The sequence below is a fragment of the Pseudopipra pipra genome, chromosome 1 (genome assembly GCF_036250125.1).
Source record: "Pseudopipra pipra isolate bDixPip1 chromosome 1, bDixPip1.hap1, whole genome shotgun sequence".
NCBI classification, from domain to species: Eukaryota; Metazoa; Chordata; class Aves; order Passeriformes; family Pipridae; genus Pseudopipra; species Pseudopipra pipra.
Genome location: NC_087549.1, coordinates 134,437,471 through 134,460,472, shown reverse-complemented (window position 1 = coordinate 134,460,472; position 23,002 = coordinate 134,437,471). Strand labels below are relative to the sequence as shown.

Here is a 23,002-nt window from a genome sequence, read left to right as displayed (position 1 = left end):
CCATTCTATTGCATAACTACTTTTTTCATGCTTCTGTACAAGTCTTCCAAGTTCTGCCTGACTTGTCTTTAATATCATGGAATGTGCTTAGGAAGAGCAGGATGCATTTACCACTAACAGTGTGCTTGTGTCATGGACAACGTTAACCTCTTTCATTGTTCCTATTCTACATTCCCTGCTAGACACTGAATGTACCTCTTGTATGTACTCTACAGATCAAACTGTATTTTTTCTATACATATAATGCAATACACTTGCTGACTTAAGACACATTAGTTAGGTTTGGGATTTTTTTCCTCTCTTCTGTCCTGCTATTTAACTGTAAACCAGCTTCTTAACCTGGTTAGGTGTGGGACGAAGATGTGGAGGAGAAGATATTGTTACTAATGCAGAGTTGTGTAACTACTAGTGCAAAAGAATAAATTTATTTCTTGCTTGGCTACTGTTCTCAATAAAAATAGAAACTGGCATTGTCATAGTTGGTAGGACTTAAGAGATGAGTTGGGAGGATAGGGAGTATTACAGATACAGTTCCATATGGCAGGCTACTGCTATTTGGGAATTAATTATGGGGATATATTTATAATAAACCCATGAAATATGGTTAGACACAGCATGATAGAGTATCATTTTAAAGAGCTTCTATACAGATGAATTTCTCATACATCTCATGTTCTCTTGCTGTTAGTTCTTTTTCTTTCCATTAAGTATTGTCTCTATTTAGCATTGTTTGGGTTATGTATAGCTACACTTCTCTTTAGAATTTCTACTTCTTTCCCTTTATTTCAAATAGTAATTCTCTTACCATTTCACTCTGTTCTTTAGTAACAGAATGAAACTGCCTGTCATCCTGCTGTGTGAACAAAAGGCGGATTCGAGCACACTTACTGAATGCAATAGCATTTTTCATCTGCTTTTGTGGTGTATAGCAGTGACTTGTTGGCCATGTGTTGGCTTTAGTAGTGCAAGTTCCCAGGTTCAAAATTGCTTTATATGATGTAGTCCCTCTAACTTTCTGCTTACAAAAACATATGTTCTCGAAGCAGGTTTAGTTTCTGCAGCATTTTATGCAATTTGGATTCATTGTTTCATATTTTTTAAAAATGTCTTACAAATACATTTTTTTAAGTCTAGTTTTGCTGTGGTAATCAAATTTTATCAATTCCTTGTAGTTTTTCAACAGATAAAAACTAACACTCTTAAGACTGCTGCTGCCATATTTCTGAAGTAGAAAATTAAAGCATTCTATTGTTGGAGAATCAGTTTTATTTGCACGTAGGCAAATCAAGTACATCTGTCAAAGTACAATTGGAATGGGCATAAAAAGCCCTTTCTGGAATCTTGTGGTAAGATTTGATCATTAGTATTAGCCCTAATGGCTTCAGGTCTTAACTAAATTGTATGCAGTCAAATTCAGTAGCTAGATGATCAGACATTGTTTAAATATTCAGCATAAAGTGGCCTCCATCAGAAAGCAGATCTATTTTGTGTATTGTTCTACTAGCAGAAAGGTAAAGAAAAGATAAAAGAAAGGTATAAAGCCTGTGTTGAACTTGGGAAGACACTAATGCTGTATTTTTTTTCTTTCTTGGGCACAACACTTATTTGAAAGGCTGTTTATTATTAAAAGAAAATAGAATTTGTTTACAAACAAAATGTGTAACACTGTATAGAATAATTCTACTCATTTGTAAGAATGAACACTAAAGAGAAAGGAGCCTACTAAATTTTAGTAACAGAAATGTATATTTGAAGAAAAAATACAGCTTACCTACATTAATAAAATGATCCAAATAATTATGCTTGCTTTTTTAGGAAGAAATACTTCTTGCTGACCTGCAAAATTATATCTTAGTATGCATATGCTTGGTGACTTGGTAACAGCCACGTTTTGTACAAAATCAACAGCTTAGTATTTGACAAATATTTCCAAGGCTATACACTCCAGTGGCTTAGTGCTTTTAATAAATTGATTAGTCCAAATAGAAATGTTCTCACTAATTTGTATGCTGGAATCTTAATGTTGCAGTAAATTAGTTTATACTAATCAGTTAAATGTCAAGGGAGGATTAAAAATATAATTAGAGCTTGAAAGTATACTAGCTTGCTGTGTGTATCTTGTGTCATTTTTTTGCCATGTGTAGTGCTGAAAAGTGTCTCTTGTGTATAGCTGCCTTGGCTGTCGAAGAGCTTGGCTTTGAGCGATTTCATGCATTAATTCAGTAAGTAATATGTTGGAACATTTAAAATACAATATTTTGAAGTTACATTAATATTCACAGGCCTGAAAAGGGGTATGTTGAGGCACTTGGTGTGTTAAACTTCAGGTTAAACTTCGATTTCAAATTCTGGTTTGGGGGTTTTGGTGGTTTTTCTTTGCATTTTGCCATTTGAAATGGAATATTATTTTAAGCGTAAGTATTGGGCTTTAAAATCAAACTGGAGCAATATAATGTGCAGTATTGGCCAGATAGCTTGTGCCTTTCAAGTATGTGAACACAGCCAATCAAGACTCACATTTAAGTTAAAGATATTAATTCTCTATATTTATGCACCGTGTTCTCAGATGTTTCTATCTCAAATATTTGTGATATATGTACTAAAAAAAAAAGTCATCTAGTATTTTTCTTGATTTGAGATACCATAAGAAACTTTTGTAAAACTATTTCATATACAAGACTCACACTTAAAAAATTATTTTCTTTTTGGGGTGTAAATAGAGAGCTCACAGTTCTAGTGAGTTTATATTTAAAGGGAACAACCTTTTATTTTCAGAGTGGACAAATAAATTCCCAAAGAGGAAATAAAGAGCAATAGAATTCCAGAAAACACCTGAGATGGAAAATGTTGCTAACTAGAACTGAAATTACCATTGCTTATTGTATCATTAGTAATTATAATTTATTTTTTAAACTCATTGCTCTATAAGGAAAGGAGAATATAAATTTTTTTTAACCTTATCAAAACAGTAATTTCCTACCCTCCCTCTGTCTCCTACTCACTCCCTCAATCTTTGGCCTTGTGATACCCACTTAATTTTTCTGTATTTCTCACTGGAAATGAATGCTCTGGCATTTGCTTTTAGAGCAAGCAGAGCAGTGGATTTCAGAACTGGCTTTGCCTTGTGTACCTCGTATGCCATGTATACTCCACTGATGCAGAAAGGTAGTTTAAAAATCTCAAGTATTAGCCAGAGTAAACCTGTCTGTGGATATATTTTTGCAGACGTTTGTTTCTTTTGTAAACAAAACTTACTAAAAGTGCAAGAAATCAAAAAGAAAATAATATATCTAAGTTTGTGTAAGATAAGCAGAGAGTATGATCTAGTTCAAATTAATAAAAACTAGTGTCCATGTTCTGAAAAACAGTATTTAGCTCAAAATATCTCAAGAAATAGAAAGTGTATTGCTTCACTGGAATCTTGATGGTATCTTCCTTTCCTCTGTTTTTGTTTTACTTTATTCCTTTCAAACATATGATCCCATGGTGTTACCTTGTCGTCCAGGCAGCCACCATATTTCACAACCAGATAGTCTCCCAAATGTTAATGTACCACTTGTGGTACATTTTGCTTTTTCCAAAGCTAGAGTCTAACAAAGTTAAATTCTGATGGGAAATGTAATAATTTCTTCAAAAGCCTGGAAGATAGTTTTACCTGGTTAAGTAGAAGGGGTTTTTTTCTCTACTGTTTATGGGCTGAATGTCTTTCAAAACACATAAGGCAAATGTTGTTTTGGTGACATACAGTCTATTTGCAATTTCAGTAACAGTGTTTTGTAGAATTACTGGTTCAAGCCACCCAGCTCTTTCACAAGTAAATGTATCTTCATGGTTAGTGTTTGCATAAAAAAAACACATTCATTTTTGCATATTGCTCCAGAATTATTTATCATCTTCTGATGGGTAAATACTAATGACTCTATGACAGTTACAGTAACTTCAGAACAGCTGCTCTGTCATTCTGTATATAACAGCAGATCTACTATGACTTGGATATTTTCATATTAGGTATTAGTAGTTCTTTTTTGTGCTTTGTGACACTATTCTAATGCTTCATCTAAATACATTCTTCTTTTCTGCTGTTTGTTTGTTTGTTGGTTTTTTTATCTTTAGCAAACGAGCATTCAAAAGCTTCCCTGAACTGAAGGATGCTGTTTGGGATCAATATTCAGCATGGACAAACAGATTTGGAGTATTACTCTTTCTGTATTCTGTAATACTGACAAAGGTTTGTGGGTTGTTTGATATTTTTTGTGTGAATTTTTTTTATTTCTTTAAGAGGAGATTTGATTGTAACCCTTTTTCTGTAAAAGGTGAACAATAAACTGATAAACTAAGTCAAATCTAGATAAATGTATGGAATGGTATCTTCACCCATATTGCTGTACATTTCCAACCTAAACGCTTGAAAAGCTCAGTCCTTTGCTTTTTGGGTTTTGGTTTGGTTTTTTCCTTTTCTGACCTGAGAATTACATGTTTTGGAAACATCCTTCCTTATATATATCAAGAGAAAGCTGCCCATTTAGTTATCAATTCATATAAGAACATCAGCCTCCTAATGTTTTACTATTGAATTCTGTTGTTGTTTAAATATTTTAATTTGTTCCTTCAGATAGAAAAAAATATTTGTAATTTTTCTGCAGGGTATTGAAAACATAAAAAATGAAATTGAAGATGCAACTGAGCCATTGATAGATCCTGTTTATGGTCATGGAAGGTAAGCTGCAAAATATGGTAGCTACCACTTAAAATAGCTTCGTGGGCTAATTTTTTATGTTTTTCTAACTGATCATTCTTTTGGAAAATCACTGACATGACACAGATTCAATTATAACTTCAACTAAAAGCCACACTGAAAACTGTGTGCCTTTTTCACTGCTAACTCCGTTTAGTGCATCAGTTCTGAGGAAATACTTCTGTTATTGCTGAACTTCAGAGGAATAATTCTCAAATTCAGGGCCACATTTTTATATGAAGTTTTTAGTTGAAAAATGGAGATGATAATTAGTGTTGCTGAATTACAAACACATGCTAACTAATGGCAAATAGTTCCAAAATGATTAGCTGGGTAATGCAATAATTTTTTCATTTGTTAGACATAAACACATTTTCAGAAATAAATTATACATCCCTTTTAATTTCTTATATAATTTCTTTCTATTATATAGCCAAAGTTTGATTAACCTGCTCTTGACGGGACATGCTGTTTCTAACGTGTGGGATGGAGACAGAGAATGTTCCGGAATGAGTAAGTTGATTCTAGTTTATGCTTGTTTGTAATTTTTACATACTATGAGATGCTGACCTACTGATTTGGAGTATGCTCCATTTCTGTTTGGACAATCTCTTTGCTTACAGTCCTTTGATTTAAGCAGACTTCAAATATAAATAAAACATCCTTGCATGAAATTTCTCATGTTAGTATCTGGAAATAAAGGATTGTCAGCTACAAGTTGAAATTATAAGGTACCTGATGACCTGGATGATGGGAGTGCAGTCTCTGCAAGTTGGGAAGGTTGGTCTGTATTTTTCAATGTATAGAATGTCATTTGGGTATTTTATCTAACATTTTTCTGTTCGGTAGACTTCTTACCAGGGCATTCAGAATGGATTATTGCAGTGTATTATTGATGAGCCAATAGTGGCTGCTTTTTTTTGTTTGGTTGGTTTTAGTTTTTTGTTTGTTGTTGTTTTTTTTTACTTCCTAGTAATGCAAATTGATTACTAACCCTTTAGAGCTTAAAATCTCTTTCTTGTGGGTTTCTCCTCTAGCTTTTTATGTTGTTTTTGCTAGGGTAAGGACCCAGTTTTCCCTTTTCTAGTTTTCTGACAATTCCTATATCTTTGATATGTAAGGTAATCATTAGTGCTTCAGAGACTGACTTTGTCTAGCTACTTGAGTATTATATAATGAATTTCATTAAGATCTCCAAGCTTGAACAGGCCTGTCTTATTTGCAGTTTTTTAGCCAATTTTATTTTTTTTTTTATGACCAACAACATTATCTCATCATTACTCATCTTGAGTATATAAAAGTATATCATATACCTTTTTGTTAATTAAAGCAGAGATGGCTTTCAATACTTGTATTTTCTTTATCTCATTTCATTTTGTGTTTTATCACTCAATTGCTACCCTGATTCCTGCTGCATGTATAAAATATTGTTGTCACTTATCCCCCCTATTTCTAACTGAAATTTGTTGTCATTAGCCTTCTGGGTTTTATCTGTGTGTTCTCTTAAGTATTTTTAATTTCCCCTTTTTGATAGTTAGATTATTTTTTATCATTCTGAATTTTTAGATTATGATCAATCAATCTGAATTGTTCTTGCAGCTTTCCTTTACATTGGGATAATTTTCTCTTCTGCAGTTCAGTAAACTGTTTATGAAACCTGTGAGTTCATTCCCTTTTTTGTCTTTCAGATTATCTTTCTGGCAGGCCTTATTCCGTAGTTCTTCAAGTTGGAATTCTTTCCTTTTCTGAGAATGCTGAACTCATTTTGCACTGAGTAATATTCCACATTTAGATTCTTAGTCAATTCTGCCCTAAAAATCCAGAAGCAGAATTCCCAAAGAAACATCTCTCTCTTTTTGGGGGGAGCAGAAAATGATCTGTAGTACTTTTTGAGGATTTGGTGTTATATGACCTGTTAGTTTTTGACCAGTCAAGTGATTGGACTTTACTATTGGGAGCTCTCCATTTTCTTCAAGCCCTTGGGCTAATTATAGTCAAAGCCAGCTTATTCACTGTCTTAAGTCTATAATCATATCTGTTATCAACTGATCAAGAGATCTATCAAGTCTGTCAAAAAGAAGGAGCAGCCAGTACTGTTCACAACTTCTTAGACAAGACTAAATTTTGGATGCATCTAACAATCCTTTTTGTCATCTTTTTTTCTTCCATCGTTTCTTTTGTATTTTGTGTCTCTTTGTACCCTTCAGCTTTTTTCGGGCCAGTGCTGTGAGTTTCTCATCTGGAAGAGTTGCAGATGTCAAAATAACAAGGACTGAATACGTTTGGTGACTTTTTTATTCACAAGTTATCTGAAGTCACTTGACCTCTTGTTCAGCTGTTTAGATAAGCAGTTTTTAATTAATAGTAAATCATTAAAATAGTTAATAAACCACTTTAAAGGTACTGTCAGTAATTTTAGCAGTGACAAAGAACATACTGAATTGCAAACTTGAGGAATTACCAGGTAGTTTGCAGATTGTACTTAGAGCTCTGACTTTTACACTTGCATATTTTCCAAATACAGTAGGAGTTATTAGCTGGAATTGCTCTTGGCCACCAGTGGTAAAAATACCTCTTCTTTGACTTGTAGTTGCTTCTCCTGCCACAAATATCCACAGTGGGAAGATATGGGGAAGTAGATTTTTTTTCTGCTTTTTTCAGGACTGTGATTCTTATGTGCAGTGTATCAATTTCCTGTGAGTTCAGAGGAGGCTGTAACTGCTTTTCCCAAGCAGTGCCCGGAGTTTGTGGTGTTTGGTGTCGCCACTGGGTGGCGATGTGCCGGTGCGGTTGGTACCAGAATCCTCCCGTCCTTCGTTTGACTGATAAACCATCCTTAGTTTGGGCCTGACTTTTTTTAAAGGCTCCGTTTTTCCATCTGTTTAAAAATTTGAGTACTTTGTAAAATACTTTTCCAAAAAAGAGAAACTAACTTTCTTGCAAGGGGCATAGTTATTGATTTTCGTAGGTGATCTGTGGTGTTATCAGATCTCTTCCAGGGGTCTTTTCTCTTTGTGGAGTGAGGATATTCACAGGATGAACTTTCATTTAGGACAGCTAGTCTTCCTTTTTTTTTTGCTCGTAAGTCATCCAGAAGTGATTTTTGCTTTTGTGTCTGTCTTCTCTGTTGGCTAATTCTGAAGGAGGCATGAGTAGACACCAATAACTATATACTGACGTTAACGTAGTAGCTTCCAGACACACAATTAATTGAACTACTAACTATTCAGGATATTCACACTCTGTGGCTACTGTTGTACCCAGAATCCCATCTTTCTCCTTATCAGTCAAAATTCTCATGTAGTTATCTGTCAGGGAACAAAGTACGTGATAATAGAATCATAGAATTTTTTAAAGTAATTTTCTGAATAATAAATACTGTTTATACGTGGCTTTATTGTTCTGTTCCAAGCATTGGACCCTAAACCTGAAGCCTTTGTTTAGCAGACTGAACCTTACACTGATTTTTGTTTTAGAGAAATACATGTGATATTTTTAAGAAATATATGTGATGTGTAAAATTATTTCTTAAACGTACTATTGCTTACTTTTGCCACTTGTTTCCTGTCACTGCACATACAAATGTACTATTTCTGTATGATAGCTATTCACTAGTTTGAAGGATCCTTCACTATTTTTTTTTAGTTGGGCTATAGCTCCTCTTGCTCTCAGCTCAAAGAAAGGATGAATTGCCTCAGTGTAGGGCAATTTATAGCAACACACCTATAAGTCAGTGAGATAATGGGGTTCTGCAAAGTGTTTTTGTGCACCCCTGAATGTTTTAATTCCAAGCAAATTTGAAGATAATCCATGAAAGCACAGTTTCAGATCAAAGAATTTTGCACTGCAAGAGCCTTTTAATATGTATAGCCAACACTCTAGGGAAGGAGTTGTGCTTCCAGGCCACAAAGGTAGTGAACAAGTTTGTAAGTTTTTTGGGTTTTGATTTTCAGAGTTGGATGAATTTTTTTTCACTTAACAGTAGAGGGAAAAGTTAAACCACTACTATAATAATTGTTCTGCACTGTTTCAAAATTCAATAAGCTTGGAGTTGGTGAAGGGAGCATGGCATACCATGCCTAGTGCTGTGAGTTACAATGAAATGCAGAGTTGATTTCTTCCAGTCCAGAATTTTTTAAGATTTAGAATGGTTTCTTACACTTGCTATTGTCCTGAGGCTTTAGCTCATAAAGACTTCATAGTTTTATGCTGTTGTACGTGAATCATCAATGTTAAAAAATATAGTTGCAACTTGGTGTTTTAGAAAGAACTTTCAAATGCGAAAGTCAATGTTCACTGGAAAAAAAGGAAATCCAGATCTTATTAAATTGATCATGATGTATGTTTCCAGGTATGTGTTGCTCTTGTTTAGGCAGTGTTTGGGGACCTAGCAGAGCTGTTCCAAGCAGACAGTACTTGGAACTGTTGAGATGATGTATATGCAATCCCAGACATTCTTCCAAATCCTTATAATTCGTTTCAAAGCTTGAATTTTGAAGTACTTTCTCATTCTTTATTAGAGAACCTCAAATAAGGCTCTGTAAGTGCTCTTTCAATCAGTAGTACATAAATATTTGAGCTATTCCTGACAGCTGTGTGCGTGTTTGAGAGTTCTATGATACATTAAGTGGAAGTCAGTACAGAAAATCAAATTAATTTTCCTACTAATGAAACTATTTTTTTGCAAAATTGTGTTTTATTACTCAGAATGTGAAATGTTTGGATAAATATGGCCAAGGAACTCTTTAAGAAAAAAAAAAGAGGGAGGGAGGAAGAAAAATACATATGTGCATGTATATGGGATTTTTTCCTCTCCAAGATAGCTGTTTTTCATAGGTTTTTCTGAGAATAATTGTGGTGTAAGTTGAAAGTACTTCATCTTCTACTAATTCCAAAAATTTTTGAAAAGAGGCTATCAACAGTAAGCTTTTAAAAACCATGAGTTTGGCTCTTACTTTTTAGAGAGGGAAGTTATTAAACCTTTATAATTTTGGTTGTACCTTAATGATTTGCCATTGTTACTAAAAGTGCATGCCTTAAAGTTATTACTTGACTAATTTTAAAAGTAAGAAAAAATGGATTAAAATAGGATTTGCAGATTTTTCTCGAATAAATGTTGTTTTGTTTTGAACAGAACTTCTTGGCATACACAAACAGGCAACAGTAGGCTTTTTGACATTGATGGAATCTCTGAGATATTGTAAGGTAAGCTGTTTTCTATATAATTTAAAAATTTTATTTCATTAAGGTGTTGTGGGCTTTTTTTAACAGTTTTACTGAAAGCTTTACTATGTACAATTTGAGATCTTAACTTTCAAATTATGTTCAAATTAAACCTGAGACTAATATATTAAAATATTAGAAATATAATAAAATTGTTAAATGCATCTTACTGAGTAAATGTTGTTTGATGCTATTTAAATTAGAACTTTATTGCACTCATTTATTATAGCTAGTTAGAAGCTTATGTTTTTACTGAAATAACTCTTAATGCAAGTTGTGTAGATGGTTATAAAACTGTGAGGTCCCAAAGTGGCTTGCTGTTGTGAATGTGTTTATCTCTGAACATCTGAAAGTAACTGATGGACACCCTAGTCCATATTGTTTCTTCCTGTTGTGACACAGAATCTCTTGATTTCAGGTTCTTACTTGAGAACTTTTGTGCCTTACTGTTGTGGTTTAACCCCAGCCAGCAGCCAAGCACCATGCACCCACTCACACACTGCCCCACCAGTGGGATCAGGGAGAGAATCAGAAGGGTAAAAGGTAGAAAACTTATGGGTTGAGATAAAGACAGTTTAATAGGGAAAGCAAAGGCTGCTTTTGAAACAGTGTTAATACTCTTTGTTTCAAAAGCCTTTTTGGTTGTTCTTTGCTGTCTTTTCAATCTCTATTGAATTCCTTTAGCTTATCTCAGGGTTAAAGAGGTTAATGTAGGTGGCAGAACGTTGGTGTGTTGACTGTAACTAGCTGTCCCTTCATTTATTAAATAAATGTCAATTCTGAATTGATTCATCCAAAACCAGCTAATAAGTCAAGTGGACTTGTACCTCATTTAGCATCTGATTTTAGTATTACTAAGCACAGGAGTAGTGTGCAGTGTTCGGAGCATGTCACCACGGCTGAAGTGAAGGATATCATTGATACCACAGTCTTATATATGTCTGATGTCTTATATATCCTAAACTATATTAATTATCCTAAGCTATGTTGTTTTCCAAGTCAAACAGCAATCAGTGATCAAAATTGGAACCTAAGTATTTTACACAGTTATGTCATTTTATTGAACATATTATATTAGTTGTCAGAGCACTGACTGAATTTTCATTAACTTGGTCACTAACTAGGTGACTTTTCTGGGTTTGCTTTGTGTTTCTGATTTTGTTGTGTCTTTTTAGGTTGGTTCCTATTTGAAGTCTCCAAAATTTCCTATTTGGATACTTGGCAGTGAAACGCACCTCACAGTCTTCTTTGCCAAGGTATGTTAGATGTGATTTTTGGTAACCTCGGGCAGATAAACACCACATAAATTCAAAGTACAAATCTTACTACCGTGTGAGTTTCATGTGGCTTTAATGTAAAAATATAGTCACCAAACCTTTCAATTAAGCCTTCCCTTGAAGGTAGAGTTGTTCACATAATTTAGTGATACCTCATAAATTTCAGTGAAGTCTTTTGGTTTTAGCTTAATTTATTGGGCTGGGGGTGGGGTATGCTTTAGAACACCATGCTTGGGGTAAGTACTATCTTAAATTTCTACAGTGCAAGAGAAATATAAAAAGAAAGTAGTTAGTGTAGGTGACTTTAGTAGTTTAATCTTCCTAACACAATTTTTAATCTATAATGATAGTTGGTTGTTCTAGATTAAAAATAGATATCAGGACTGTTGTGATATTTCCTTATATTTACACTGTCAGGTATGTAATCTGTGAGACATCCTTTTGAGAGTACCTCTCAGTTTAAAATCTTAGACCAACTTTTCCAAGGAGACAAATTCTGTTTCTTTATTGGACAACTGCAAGTTGTTTTCCCTACATTTTATTTTTATATAACATTTGTTTCTGATTAAAAATTTTATTGAAACTTCAAATGGTACTTACTAATGTATTTATTAGTACTTATTAGGAATTTACTTCCCTGTACTTAATACCTTAAAAATTAATATTTTAGGTAAAAATCTTAAAAATAGATAGTAAAACATATGACAAAGATAAAGCTATAAATTCTTGAGCTGTTGAATTTCCTTAAGGAAAATTTTTGCCTAATCTTTAAAAAGACAACACAAATGCTAAGATTTTTCTTACTAAAAAACTCTACTTAGGCTGTGGGAAACTTCAGCTTGTGGTTCATATCTTAGGAACTAAAAAGCAGAATAAGGAATTGACACGGTCTTGGCAAAGAATTCCCTAGGGTTTTTTTTTTTTGTTATTATTAAACAAAGCAGGAGCTGAAGATGTGTAAAAGCTCTTGAGTCCTTGAATTTGCATGTCTGACCTCACCCTTTGTAAAGTAGTGGTTGTTGAGTATTTCAGGTGGAGCAGAGATGTTGACTACAGTGGAAATATGAATCATGTTGGCAATCCATTATTGTATCAATTGAAGCTACATGCCAAAAACTACAGGAAGAAACTTGAATTAATTGCCAGTGGCTAGTCAGCAAGATGTTAAAATAGCATGTGTAGTTGTGTAGATGGTGTTTGATACTGAGGATGTAGCTTCTAGTTTGATGGTGAGTTTGATTACATGAGAAAGAAATTTTCAGAATGGAAAGAGAAAAATGAACTGTGGAGTCAAAACCAGTGCTGATAAAGCTTATTTTTTTTTAACTTAAATTCTTTCAAGCTGTGTATGTTTTACAGGAGCCTAACTCCTTATGCTTAAGTAGAAGAATGTTAGGCAATTATTAAGCATAATAGTAGTCACTTTTGTCATTAACTGAGTAATTGGGTCTAGAAGTCTAGAAACAGCAATATTCCTGGGCTGCTGTCACTATGGACAAGTAGCATGGGAAAATGAGGGAACAGGACGGTCTTCACTGCTATCCCAGGGACTTTTCATGAGCATGGAGGTTTAACAAGCAAAAGATTTTACTCAAATTCTGCATACTACCCTACTTAAAAAGGCTGGCTGCTGTTCTTTAATACTCAGATTTTTTACATTTGATGAATGATAAACATTGTGGAATGAATGATAAACCACCTTTTCTATCTTGGAACATTTTGATTTAAACACTGTAGACATCTATTGCTGAATGCCAGAATATATTTGCACTTCTCTAAATGTGGACCATTCCTCTGTAGCTGTGACTGTGAAAAATGTTTTCCAGTCATACTTTCTAAAATAATTAAATCTATTCGTAGCTGCCATTTTAAAACTTTCTGTATTTTCAATGGATTGTAATAAATGAGCAAAATGAAGCACAGTATCTTTGAGCTGAAGGTCACACAGCTTAAAGTAAAAAAAAAAAAATTAACTAAAGTATGCAATTTGGCTTAAGTTCTCTTGCAACTGCTGCTGCATGAAATAGCCTTAAATGGAGACAGCTGAGTCATCTCCTAGTTTTAACAGAAGTCTGCAGTGGGTCGCAGTTTCTCTCGTTCCTAAAAGAACAAGTTTTATTCTATCTGCATGGTCTTCATCTCCATGTCTTGATTGTCATAGCATTTTGTACATACCAGAATTATTAGCCTCATTTTACTACAAAGAATTGGATGTAGAGAGAAATAACAAGAAATAATTTCTTCCTTAAAAGTGCAATTTTGACTGAAGCACATTTTATTGAAGAGAATATCAATAGTTTTGCTACCTGGCACTTAGTTGACCTGTCATCAGCCAAATAATTTTTTGTAGTTAGATCTTTTGGAAAGAAAATAGAATCTGGAAACATCTGAAATGAAACCTCACGTCTTCAATGTATTAATTTCTAAGGTTGACTGTCTTGGCCAAAAGTACTACAGCACGTTCTGCTGATGAGTATGTTATGAAGTCAAAGGCCACGTGAACATCTGTATTACCTAAGTAGTTCTTCAGAACTCTTCAGAACTCTAATATTTATATGTGTTGTAATAGAGCAGGAAAAACATCAATAGTTGGGAGGGCAGACAAATCCTAGCAATGAATTAATTAGTAATTAATTATTAAGTCACTAGTACAATCATTTTCTTTCAATTACAACTGTGTGTGTGTAAAGTCAGAAAGTTGCTTAATGCTCAGCAGTTCAATTTAACATTTTCTGAAAAAATTAGCATGGCTATTACTCTTAGCGGTCATGGACTCTGCATTTTGCAACAAGGTAGAGTTTCCCTGTAAAGGTGAGTATGTAGATTCTTCATAGGCAACTAAATCAAAGCAGCCATCATTTCTGCCTCTCCCTGCCCTCCCTTCCTTTCAGTGAATAGGGAAACTTTCAAATGGCCTCAGTGCAACAAAAGCAAACAAGATAGCTTTCAGTCTGACATGCTGAGACAGATGGTGCAAAGGCAGATATATGGTATTGTAAATGTCCTCTAAAAATCAGCTTTAAGACTACAGGGTTTTTTTATTTTTTTGTCTTCTTTATTGTAGGGAAGAGGAGTGAGAAGTGGGGCAGCTCTATTTAAGGCTGTGATGTTTTTGATGAAATGCTGTATGGGCAGTTCTTAATTTTTATGATACTCGTAACATAGGAAGTTATGACAAGCTGAGACTATTCAGAACTTTAAGGAATGTCCAAGTGTGGTCAGACACTTTATAAAAGAATACCAACAGGTTGAAATGTTATGCAAAATATAGTAAGAAAATGTTCCAGTGCAAACAATAGGAAGACCAACAGCAGGTTAACAGCTGCTTTCTAAATACTATCTGCTGACATGCAAATCCACACAGTCTGGAAGTTTGAATTCAGACTCTTTGAAAGTGAAAAGAGCATGGAATGAATGTCTGGTGATTGAAACTGTCCGTGGGGACACTTCAGCTGTCTAAGTTTTAAAAAAATTCCCTTAGTTTGTGTCTAGGTTTTGGAGCACACAGGACACAACAGAATTGGCTATCCATTTTCAGTTATGGTATTGTAGCATTTCTAGACATGAAGTATCGCAGTTGGCAAGGGGCACCTCAAAATAAAATACTTCTGAAAGGTATCTACCCTATTCTAGCTTTGTGAGCTCACAGAGCTTAACTTTTTCTGCTCTTTGTGGGTCTACTCCAATTTTACTTGCCATGAATTTGTTCCTACTACAGGTGGTTCTTTTTATGAACAGGCACTTCTGGACAGTTTCTTTATTGATTGTTTGAAATGTTTTCTGTGGGAGAATTTGTGCTTTTTTCATTCATGTAAGTGATTTTCAAACCAGCATTATCAAGTAACTTTCAGATTTTGTCTACACTTTTCATTGTAGTAAAAGAGACTATATGTGATGCAGCAGTGTGTGGTGGCATATTTGTTTCTAATGAAACCAGTTCATAATATCAATTTATCCAAAGTCATTGTGGTTTTATCTTCTCTGAAGGTAACAAATCTGGATAGCTCCTAGGAAATACCAGATCTCCCTGTATGCTCTTAGTTTTTGATGGTCTGTACTTCAGCTTTACTAAAAGAATTTTTAAATAGTGGAGAAAGCAAAGCTCCTTTGAGTGGCTATACCAGCTTTGTACAGAACATTTTCACGTCTTGCACAAAGTTAGGGAGAGAGGAAAAAGGTTGTGAAGACCCAGGTATGCCCTCTCCAGTCCAAGAGATAAAGAACTAATTCTGGTTTTGCCACCTCCCTGGCATCCACTCAGACCTACAAAGTGTCTTGGAGAACTCGACTTCCAAGAAGAGCAGAGATATGCGGAGGATTAACAGAAAGGTCGAGTGGGAAGATTGAGGTTTATGTCTCTGGTAGACAGGTGGGGCTGATCTGCAGAGCTAAGGGGTAGGGCTCATAGATCACTGTGCTATAAGAAATTCAGTAATGCATATTACAGAGGCCAAATAATGTTCTAATGCTGGAAACACCGTGATGATGACATACATTGTTACATCTTAAATCAGAGAGTCAAGAGGCCATACTAAATTTCCAGGAGTTTTAGTGGACCTGACTTAGATTTTCAAGTTTTAGAGTCGGTGGTCACTCTTTATTCCAGTCAGGCAGGACTCTAGTTGCTCAGCATTTTTGGATGTTTCAGGTATTATTAGAAGGATGGAGTGGGATATAAGTTCCTGTCACACAGTTATAAAGAGACTTTGAAGTGGAGATCTAGATGTAGAGATTTTATTTAGGTTTTAGCCTAGTATAGTAGCTAAAAATATTGAGCTAGGAAGAACAAGCCATAACCATGGAATCTAAGATCTCATAGCTGACTTTTATCAAGACTGGAGTACAATTGTATACCTGTAGATGTTGAGGAAATTGCATGTAAAAAGTTTTAGAGAGCACTTTGGTGGTCCTCCAGTTCCTGAGGTTGGGTAAAAAACTCGATGTCTTTGAACAACAGAGAAATGAATCTTTGGGCAGTGGTGGGCATTTTGACAATTTGTGGCAAAGCTCTGAAGCGAGAACATTTAGAAATTAGGTCCAGATTGTATTGCTCTTGTCAGAAGTGCTGTGCATCCCATAGTAATGAGTAGCAATTATGAGGACTTGCTGCTTAGATCATAAAGAGGTAACTCAGTCATGAGGTTTTGCATTGTTTGTTCTTAGACACAGAAATTGTAGTGTAGAGATCATTAAACTGAGAGACACAAGACTCTGCATGTTAATCCAACCAATTATTTGGGATTTACCTTCCTAAAAGAGTTTTATTTGCTGTGTTTACCCCAATTGTCTGACTAATTTCAGCTATTTAGTCATATCTATATGCTCTCTAAAGTTTTAGAAAATTTTTAACTTTCATTCCATTATATACAGCTTTCACAATGATCATTTAAGGGCATTTTTTCATGGTTGAGTGGTACAGTCCATGAAATGTAATTGTATGTGCCCCTAAGCAAATAAGCAGATTACTTCCTTTTGGGAAAAAACTTCTCATCCATCTGTTTTCTTTCAGAGAGGGAGGTTCATTTTTTATATATGAAGTAGCTGAGAGTAGGTCTGTTTGGATACCACTTGTCATGTGTTTGAGTTGTTCCAATTTTTGTGTCACTGAAAAGAATTCATCCTGAAATGTTACACATTTTGATACTGTTCTGTACTCAGGTAGATGAGAACACCTTTGTACTGACTCAGGGCACACAGTTTCAAAGCCTAGATGAAAACTTGTAAAATGGGGTATGGGGAGTAGTTCTAGCAGTTCCAGTAGGAACTTTTTATCCACCAAAATTTAGCTCATAAAAATTCAAAATAAAACACACTACCACTTGTTGAATGAAATACCCTTTGAAATGAAGGAAGGAAGGAGGCCTGAAAGATGGAAGGCTAGAAAGCCAGTGCAATGCAAGAACCTTTTCTAGATCCACAAGTGAAAAAATTAATTACCTACAAACTGCTAAGCTCTCAGTTTAATATGTTGTAGGAGCACTTCCAAATTGGAAAACTTAGAAAGCAAATATACCTAACTAATGACCATGAATATCACATTAAACATTTTTAGGATATTTTTAGAGTCTCCTTAATCATTTTAAGCCTGTTTTAAATACAGTTAGGATGAAAAGTGATTCTAGAGGTCATTTATCAATTCACTTTTCCAGCTTCCTACTTCCCTTCCAAGTGTGTGCGCTGTTGACCTTCCCCTTGCTGAATATGTATCAGTTGGTTAAAAACCAAACTTTTGTCTGATTTTTAAGATAGTATGGGAACATATTTGAGACTAATGTACAGTCATCTCCATGAGACAGTATTTTGACAATAACTTGTCAACTAGCTGGCTCTTTTTTCAGTTGAACAGCTTGTAGTGGTAAGCATGTAAAGCACATGTTGTAAAAAAGGCAGAGAGCGGTATAGAAATGGTGGATCACTTACTCCCTGTTCATAGCGCTGTCCTGAGGAATACTTTTTCTTTTTCTTCATATTAGAATGTATGATTTTCATATGTAAACTGAAATTGGGGATTGGAAGGTAACAGATTGGGTCCTACCCCATAGGAGTACTTATTAGCATCTAGAAGGAGTTGCAGCCTCCTATTTCTGGAAGGAGGAGGGTATGAACAACATCTAGTTTGCATGTATGTTAGCCTATCAAGTGAGAGACTGATATTTAAAGAAATACATTTTAGTTGTTTCATTCTTTTTGGTAGACCATGCAGAGTGGCTTGCAAATAGTAAATATATCAAAGAAATTGCTAAATGCAATTTTATAATTTATAAGGCGCTGTATCAAGTAAACTCTGAAAGTAAAAGTATTGCATAGAAACAAAGGCTGAGAACTTGTATCATTCTGTATCCCTTTTAGGTGTGAAAACAATGTTGGTTCCAGCTATATTTGATACAGTAGCGAAGACATTGGGCCTGAGTCATCACATGACGGGTAGATATTCTGTTTTTGAAATCTGGAGGAAAGACATACTGGCTCATTGTTAAAACACAATTAATAAATTGATAAGAGTTTGTAATAGTATTGTAGTATTTAAATATCAATCAAATTGATATTTAAAGAAATGTTGTATAAAAAAATGTTATTCGTAATTCCAAATCAAGTGAAAAACAGAATATTGATGGCTTTTTCCTCCATCATTTGGTTCTTCCACTGGTCAGGTGCCCTCACCTTTCCAGGTACGTCTCACTTATTTCTGACACAATTATTTTATTTTCAGCTACATAAAATAACAAAATATTGTTTCTACTGTTGCTGGGGTAGCAAGGCAGTAGGATGCAGCCATCCATAGAGAACTCACCTGAAGTTTCCTCAGAAACACCTTTTGTAATATAATGTCCTCCTGAATGTTGTGTTTCTTTTTTTATTCCTGCTGGGGCACCAAGCATATCCACCTCACTTAATGCATTAATATTTACCACTTGATTCTGCATTTGGTGCGTGTTATGTTTGTAGCTATTGCAGTCTGCTGGTAATGTTCTGAAATTAGGTATTGTTTATAGATATGTCTTTGCTTAATTGTTTTACAATGACCTTCCTTCGGTGGGTCATTGTTATGGAATATTACGAGGCACAACTTGGAATCCTTCCGGTGTCTGATAGTGAATGAGTTAATGGTTAGTTCATAGTAGATCTTGGCCTGAAAAATAAAGCTCTTCTTCGTAAGCCCTTTGCTTGTTTGGATGTTTATGTCTTGGTTTTTAGTGTTCAAAATTATTTTGCACTACACTTTAGCTTTCTGCATGTATTAAAAGACTTCTCAAATTTCCCCAAAATAATAATACTGTCCTTCTTATTTGAGCCCTCTGATAGTGGAGGAGGTATTATTACATCCTAACCAATTTGTAGTTTGTTCAATATTTGTGAGTAAGTGGAGGGGAGAGGCATAAACTTCTCATTGATTCCCTCAAAGGCCTTCTAAAGTCTTAGACCAAAAGCTTTGACTTCAATAAATTTAGTGCATTTTCATTTCCCACTAGTTTACAAGTCATTGAATGGTACACAAACAGTTAGGAAGAAGACATTAGCTTAATAGTTAATCTGGCAACAAGTGAAGAATGGAAAGAAGGGTGTTAGTTTTCTGCAGTAGAACACTCCTTTCCAGAAATTCTGTAAATGCAATGGTATGCTCCAGTGTTCATATCAGGCTTTGACGTGATGGTGTATTTATGAAGGAGATAAGGCAGAGGTCAAAGATGCTGTTCTAGTCATAAGATGCAATCTCAGCAAATGGAGAGGGGAAAAAAGCTGAGTTTTGTTTCCTTTTTTTTTTTTTTTTATTTTAACAAATGTTTGTATGCATAGATGTCAAAGTTTCTAAACCAATGCAGGTCAGTAAATAAATGAATTTAGGACAGCAAATAGTGTATTTGTAGTCAGGATTATCTTCATGCAACCATTTCAGAAATGGAATTTTAAAAGAGAAATGTTACTGAGTCATTTCCACACAGAATTTTTTATAAGAGCCCTAAAATCTAAACCACTTTCTTCCAAGTTACCTAATTTAATATGCTTATAGTATCACAGTGAAGAGACTTCATAGGCAAGTAGAATGAATATTCCATATACCTTTAGACGAGGTAGTAGGTAGATGTCATAAACCTTGATAGTGCCAGGCTCACACCAGTCAGCCTGCAGAGTCTTTGCTCTACAAGCCATCTGCCTTTTTATTTTACCTTACCTTTTAATTGCAGCCTGCTAACTGCAGATTTTTATTACCGGATAATGATACTGGGAATACTATTTTTCCCCTTTTTATTAAGACTTATAACTGGGACTTTAGTATTCACTGTGTTACCAAACAGCAGTTCCAGTGTGTGAACTGATTATCTGCCTGTCGTATCTCCTGTTTGAAAAAATTAATCTCCATGAGTGGCTGTTAATCTGTGCACACATTATAAATACATGTTCTAGATTGATTCCTCAGATTCTTTCTTTCCCTTACAGTTTTTCTTCCTAAAAAAAAAAAAAAGATGTCCTGAAGGCATTAATGTATTGCAGAACTTTGGAAATAGAGTTTTAAATATAGTTATTGAATGCCTATTAAAGATATTTTTATGTGAAGTGTTCTTGGGCTAAACAACATGGAAATTATTTTGTGACCATTTTCTCATTTTCTGTCTCTATGCATATTTTTTCTCCAAAATGTCTGAAGACCAGATGTTCTTTTTGAGCAGGGCACCATGTATCCTTGAAAGTGGAGGCTGACATATTTTTTTATCCTTTGTTCAGCCTGCTTTATTCCCATGTTCCCAAACCCTACTGGGATAGATGCAGGGAACTAGAAACAGTGAATGAGACTGCCAGCATACCATATGCTTCAATAATAAAAATATACTTTAAAATAGTAACTCTTGTGGTCCTGTTCTGAAGCCATATGCCAAGTTCTGCGTTTTGCAGAACTCACAAACTGCCTAAGAAATGCGTGACATGACAGACTGAACTTGTGTAGCGAATCAGTGTCATGATACTTAAGATAATTTTATGAACAGCAGGAACCTAAATCAGTTTGGTTTGTAGCTGATGTTTGAACCACACAACCTTAATGCATATGAGAGCTGTTGAATCCCCAGGAACATTGGGGTGAATCCATATACAGCATCTGATTTAATCCTTTACAAGTGCAAACACAAAGACCTTTAGTAATCCATTTCTAACCACTTTTTAAGTATTAAAAAATAAGTTTTTAATCCCTTTATTGACTCTTTTCATACCAATAGCAACATTTTTGTGTACAGAATAACATCTTTACCTCTTTTGATAAGGCAGCTCTACTTTCAGGTTAGGATATATGTGAATGAAAGAATTGAAAGTCTAAACATGAAAGGAGGAAAAATATACCAAAAAAAAGAGGGGGACAAGGATTGTCTGTGGTGGAGGAAGTTTTGAACTCTTCCTAGCAAAGGTGAAGCATATCTAGTGATATTTAAGACTTTGCCTTCATTTTCTGTCTTTACTTCTCCACTTATATAACATCGGAAGTCACATCTGAATAATAGATTTGTTTGTTTCTAAGACTGTAGTAACCTCATTTCAATATTTAAGTGCATTTTTCCCAATATTGCTTTGTTTTATATAAGAGTATGAAATCTGTTTTCTCTTTGTAATTTGTGTTATGGGTAGTCCAATGCCATTTTCGTTTACCAGTGGATTGTTTACAGTATCCTTATATACTTATACATTTATATATGTACTTTAAAAATAGCTGCTTTATGTTACAGAGTAGTGCCAAAGTTGTCAGTCAAAGACATAGATAAGACACTTAGATATGGAAATACTGAAACAGCACAGATGTACTTAGAAAACAAGTTCAGTCACTGCCTACGTGTAGTTAAGAAAGCTCATAATTGGTGTGAAGTGAGATGGGCTTTATCAGCTTTAATGAAAAAAATCACCATTTTTGTATTAATTAAAAGAATTATACTGTTTTTCATAGAAGCTAATTGCTCTATTCTGCTGCTGATGGAATTAGCTACCTGAAATACCACATTCAAATATGAAACTCAAAGGCAACACTGTTTTAGTAATATGTGAAACTGTGATGTTTGTGAATATTTAGTGTCTTGCTTTCTTCATTGCTTCATAGAGCTCATACATTTCACACGTAAAGACATAAAATATTACTGTTAGAATAATTAACCAGGCTAATAATTGTCCTTTAGAAACACTTTTGTCTTATTTGAGTTATAAAATAGTAATCTGGTCTGTTTTAAAAAACATTTCATCATTTCTGGATTAAAGCAAACCAGAGGGTTTTCGTCATGCCAAGGGAGAATTATGTGGTTTAAGTGGGAAACTGAGCACTGTAAGTTGGTTTCCAACATTAAGTGCAGCTTTTAGTACTGTGAGAACTGTATTTAGGAAGATTTGAATTTCTGCAGTAAATCTTCACTGGCTTTAAACTTCACTATCAAATGTTCCTGACATACTTGTTCATTTCCCACATCCTTATTGTAATTGCCAAATAGAACTAGTATGTTAATACCACAGCTGGTATAGCAATCAGCTCATGTCTATAGGCTGAAATAATATTAGATATAGAAATAGTACAAAATACAGATATTATGTTTTTTACATAGAAAAAAAGGTAACATGATAATAGAAGCTAAAGTTAATACTGAGTGAATAATATTGTGAAGGTTTTGGAAGTTGTAAAACATGGAATTTACCCACTTACAGCTTGATCCCTTTTAGGCAACAGATAATTTGAGAAGCTCCTTTCAGATTAGACTTGTGATTGGAGGGTAGTATGTAATTTAGTAATTAGATAAGAATTCCAGTAAACTCAAATTTGCTGACTCCTTGTCTATAATTCCAGTAATGTATTTTTGCTTTCAAAATAAAGACTTCGTTCTGTATTGCTGAGCAAAACAAGCTAGTAACTAACAAAAAGACTACCTAATCTTTATTGATTTACAATAATGTCTTGTAATATGTCTGTCAAAGCAAGGAACATGTTGAAGAAGCTCTTATTTTTTTAATAGGTCAACAAGTGAATTGTTGCCTTCTTGTAATATTTTAAACTAAACCACAACCATCTTCGGCAATATAACTGTTAACATGTATTCACTGTACTTTGAGTTTCTCTTATTTTTTAAAAACTGCACTGCTGTGGCTTTTTTTGTTGGCTGTCTCATTAAACCATCCTCTCCCACAGGAATGGAGGATATATTGTGATTTCTATAACTTGAGTGTATGTTAAAAGCCCAGATTTCCAGATGGGTAGGCTGACAGGGTCTTCAGATTCCTGTTATTAATTCTTGCTCTGTTTGCTTTT

The 23,002-nt window shown here is 34.5% G+C and overlaps 1 protein-coding gene across 5 annotated transcripts in view; it reads left to right on the top strand.

Annotated features, from left to right (window-relative positions):
• MINDY3 (MINDY lysine 48 deubiquitinase 3) overlaps positions 1-23,002 on the top strand; it is a 51,109-nt gene that overhangs the window by 12,385 nt on the left and 15,722 nt on the right. For all 5 annotated transcript variants that reach the window (XM_064678897.1, XM_064678871.1, XM_064678887.1 and 2 more), the window contains 6 exons: positions 2,171-2,222; positions 4,114-4,228; positions 4,644-4,717; positions 5,169-5,248; positions 9,870-9,940; positions 11,134-11,214. In XM_064678897.1, coding sequence (XP_064534967.1) covers positions 2,171-2,222; positions 4,114-4,228; positions 4,644-4,717; positions 5,169-5,248; positions 9,870-9,940; positions 11,134-11,214 — 473 coding nt within the window. The remainder of the gene's footprint in view (positions 1-2,170; positions 2,223-4,113; positions 4,229-4,643; positions 4,718-5,168; positions 5,249-9,869; positions 9,941-11,133; positions 11,215-23,002) is intronic.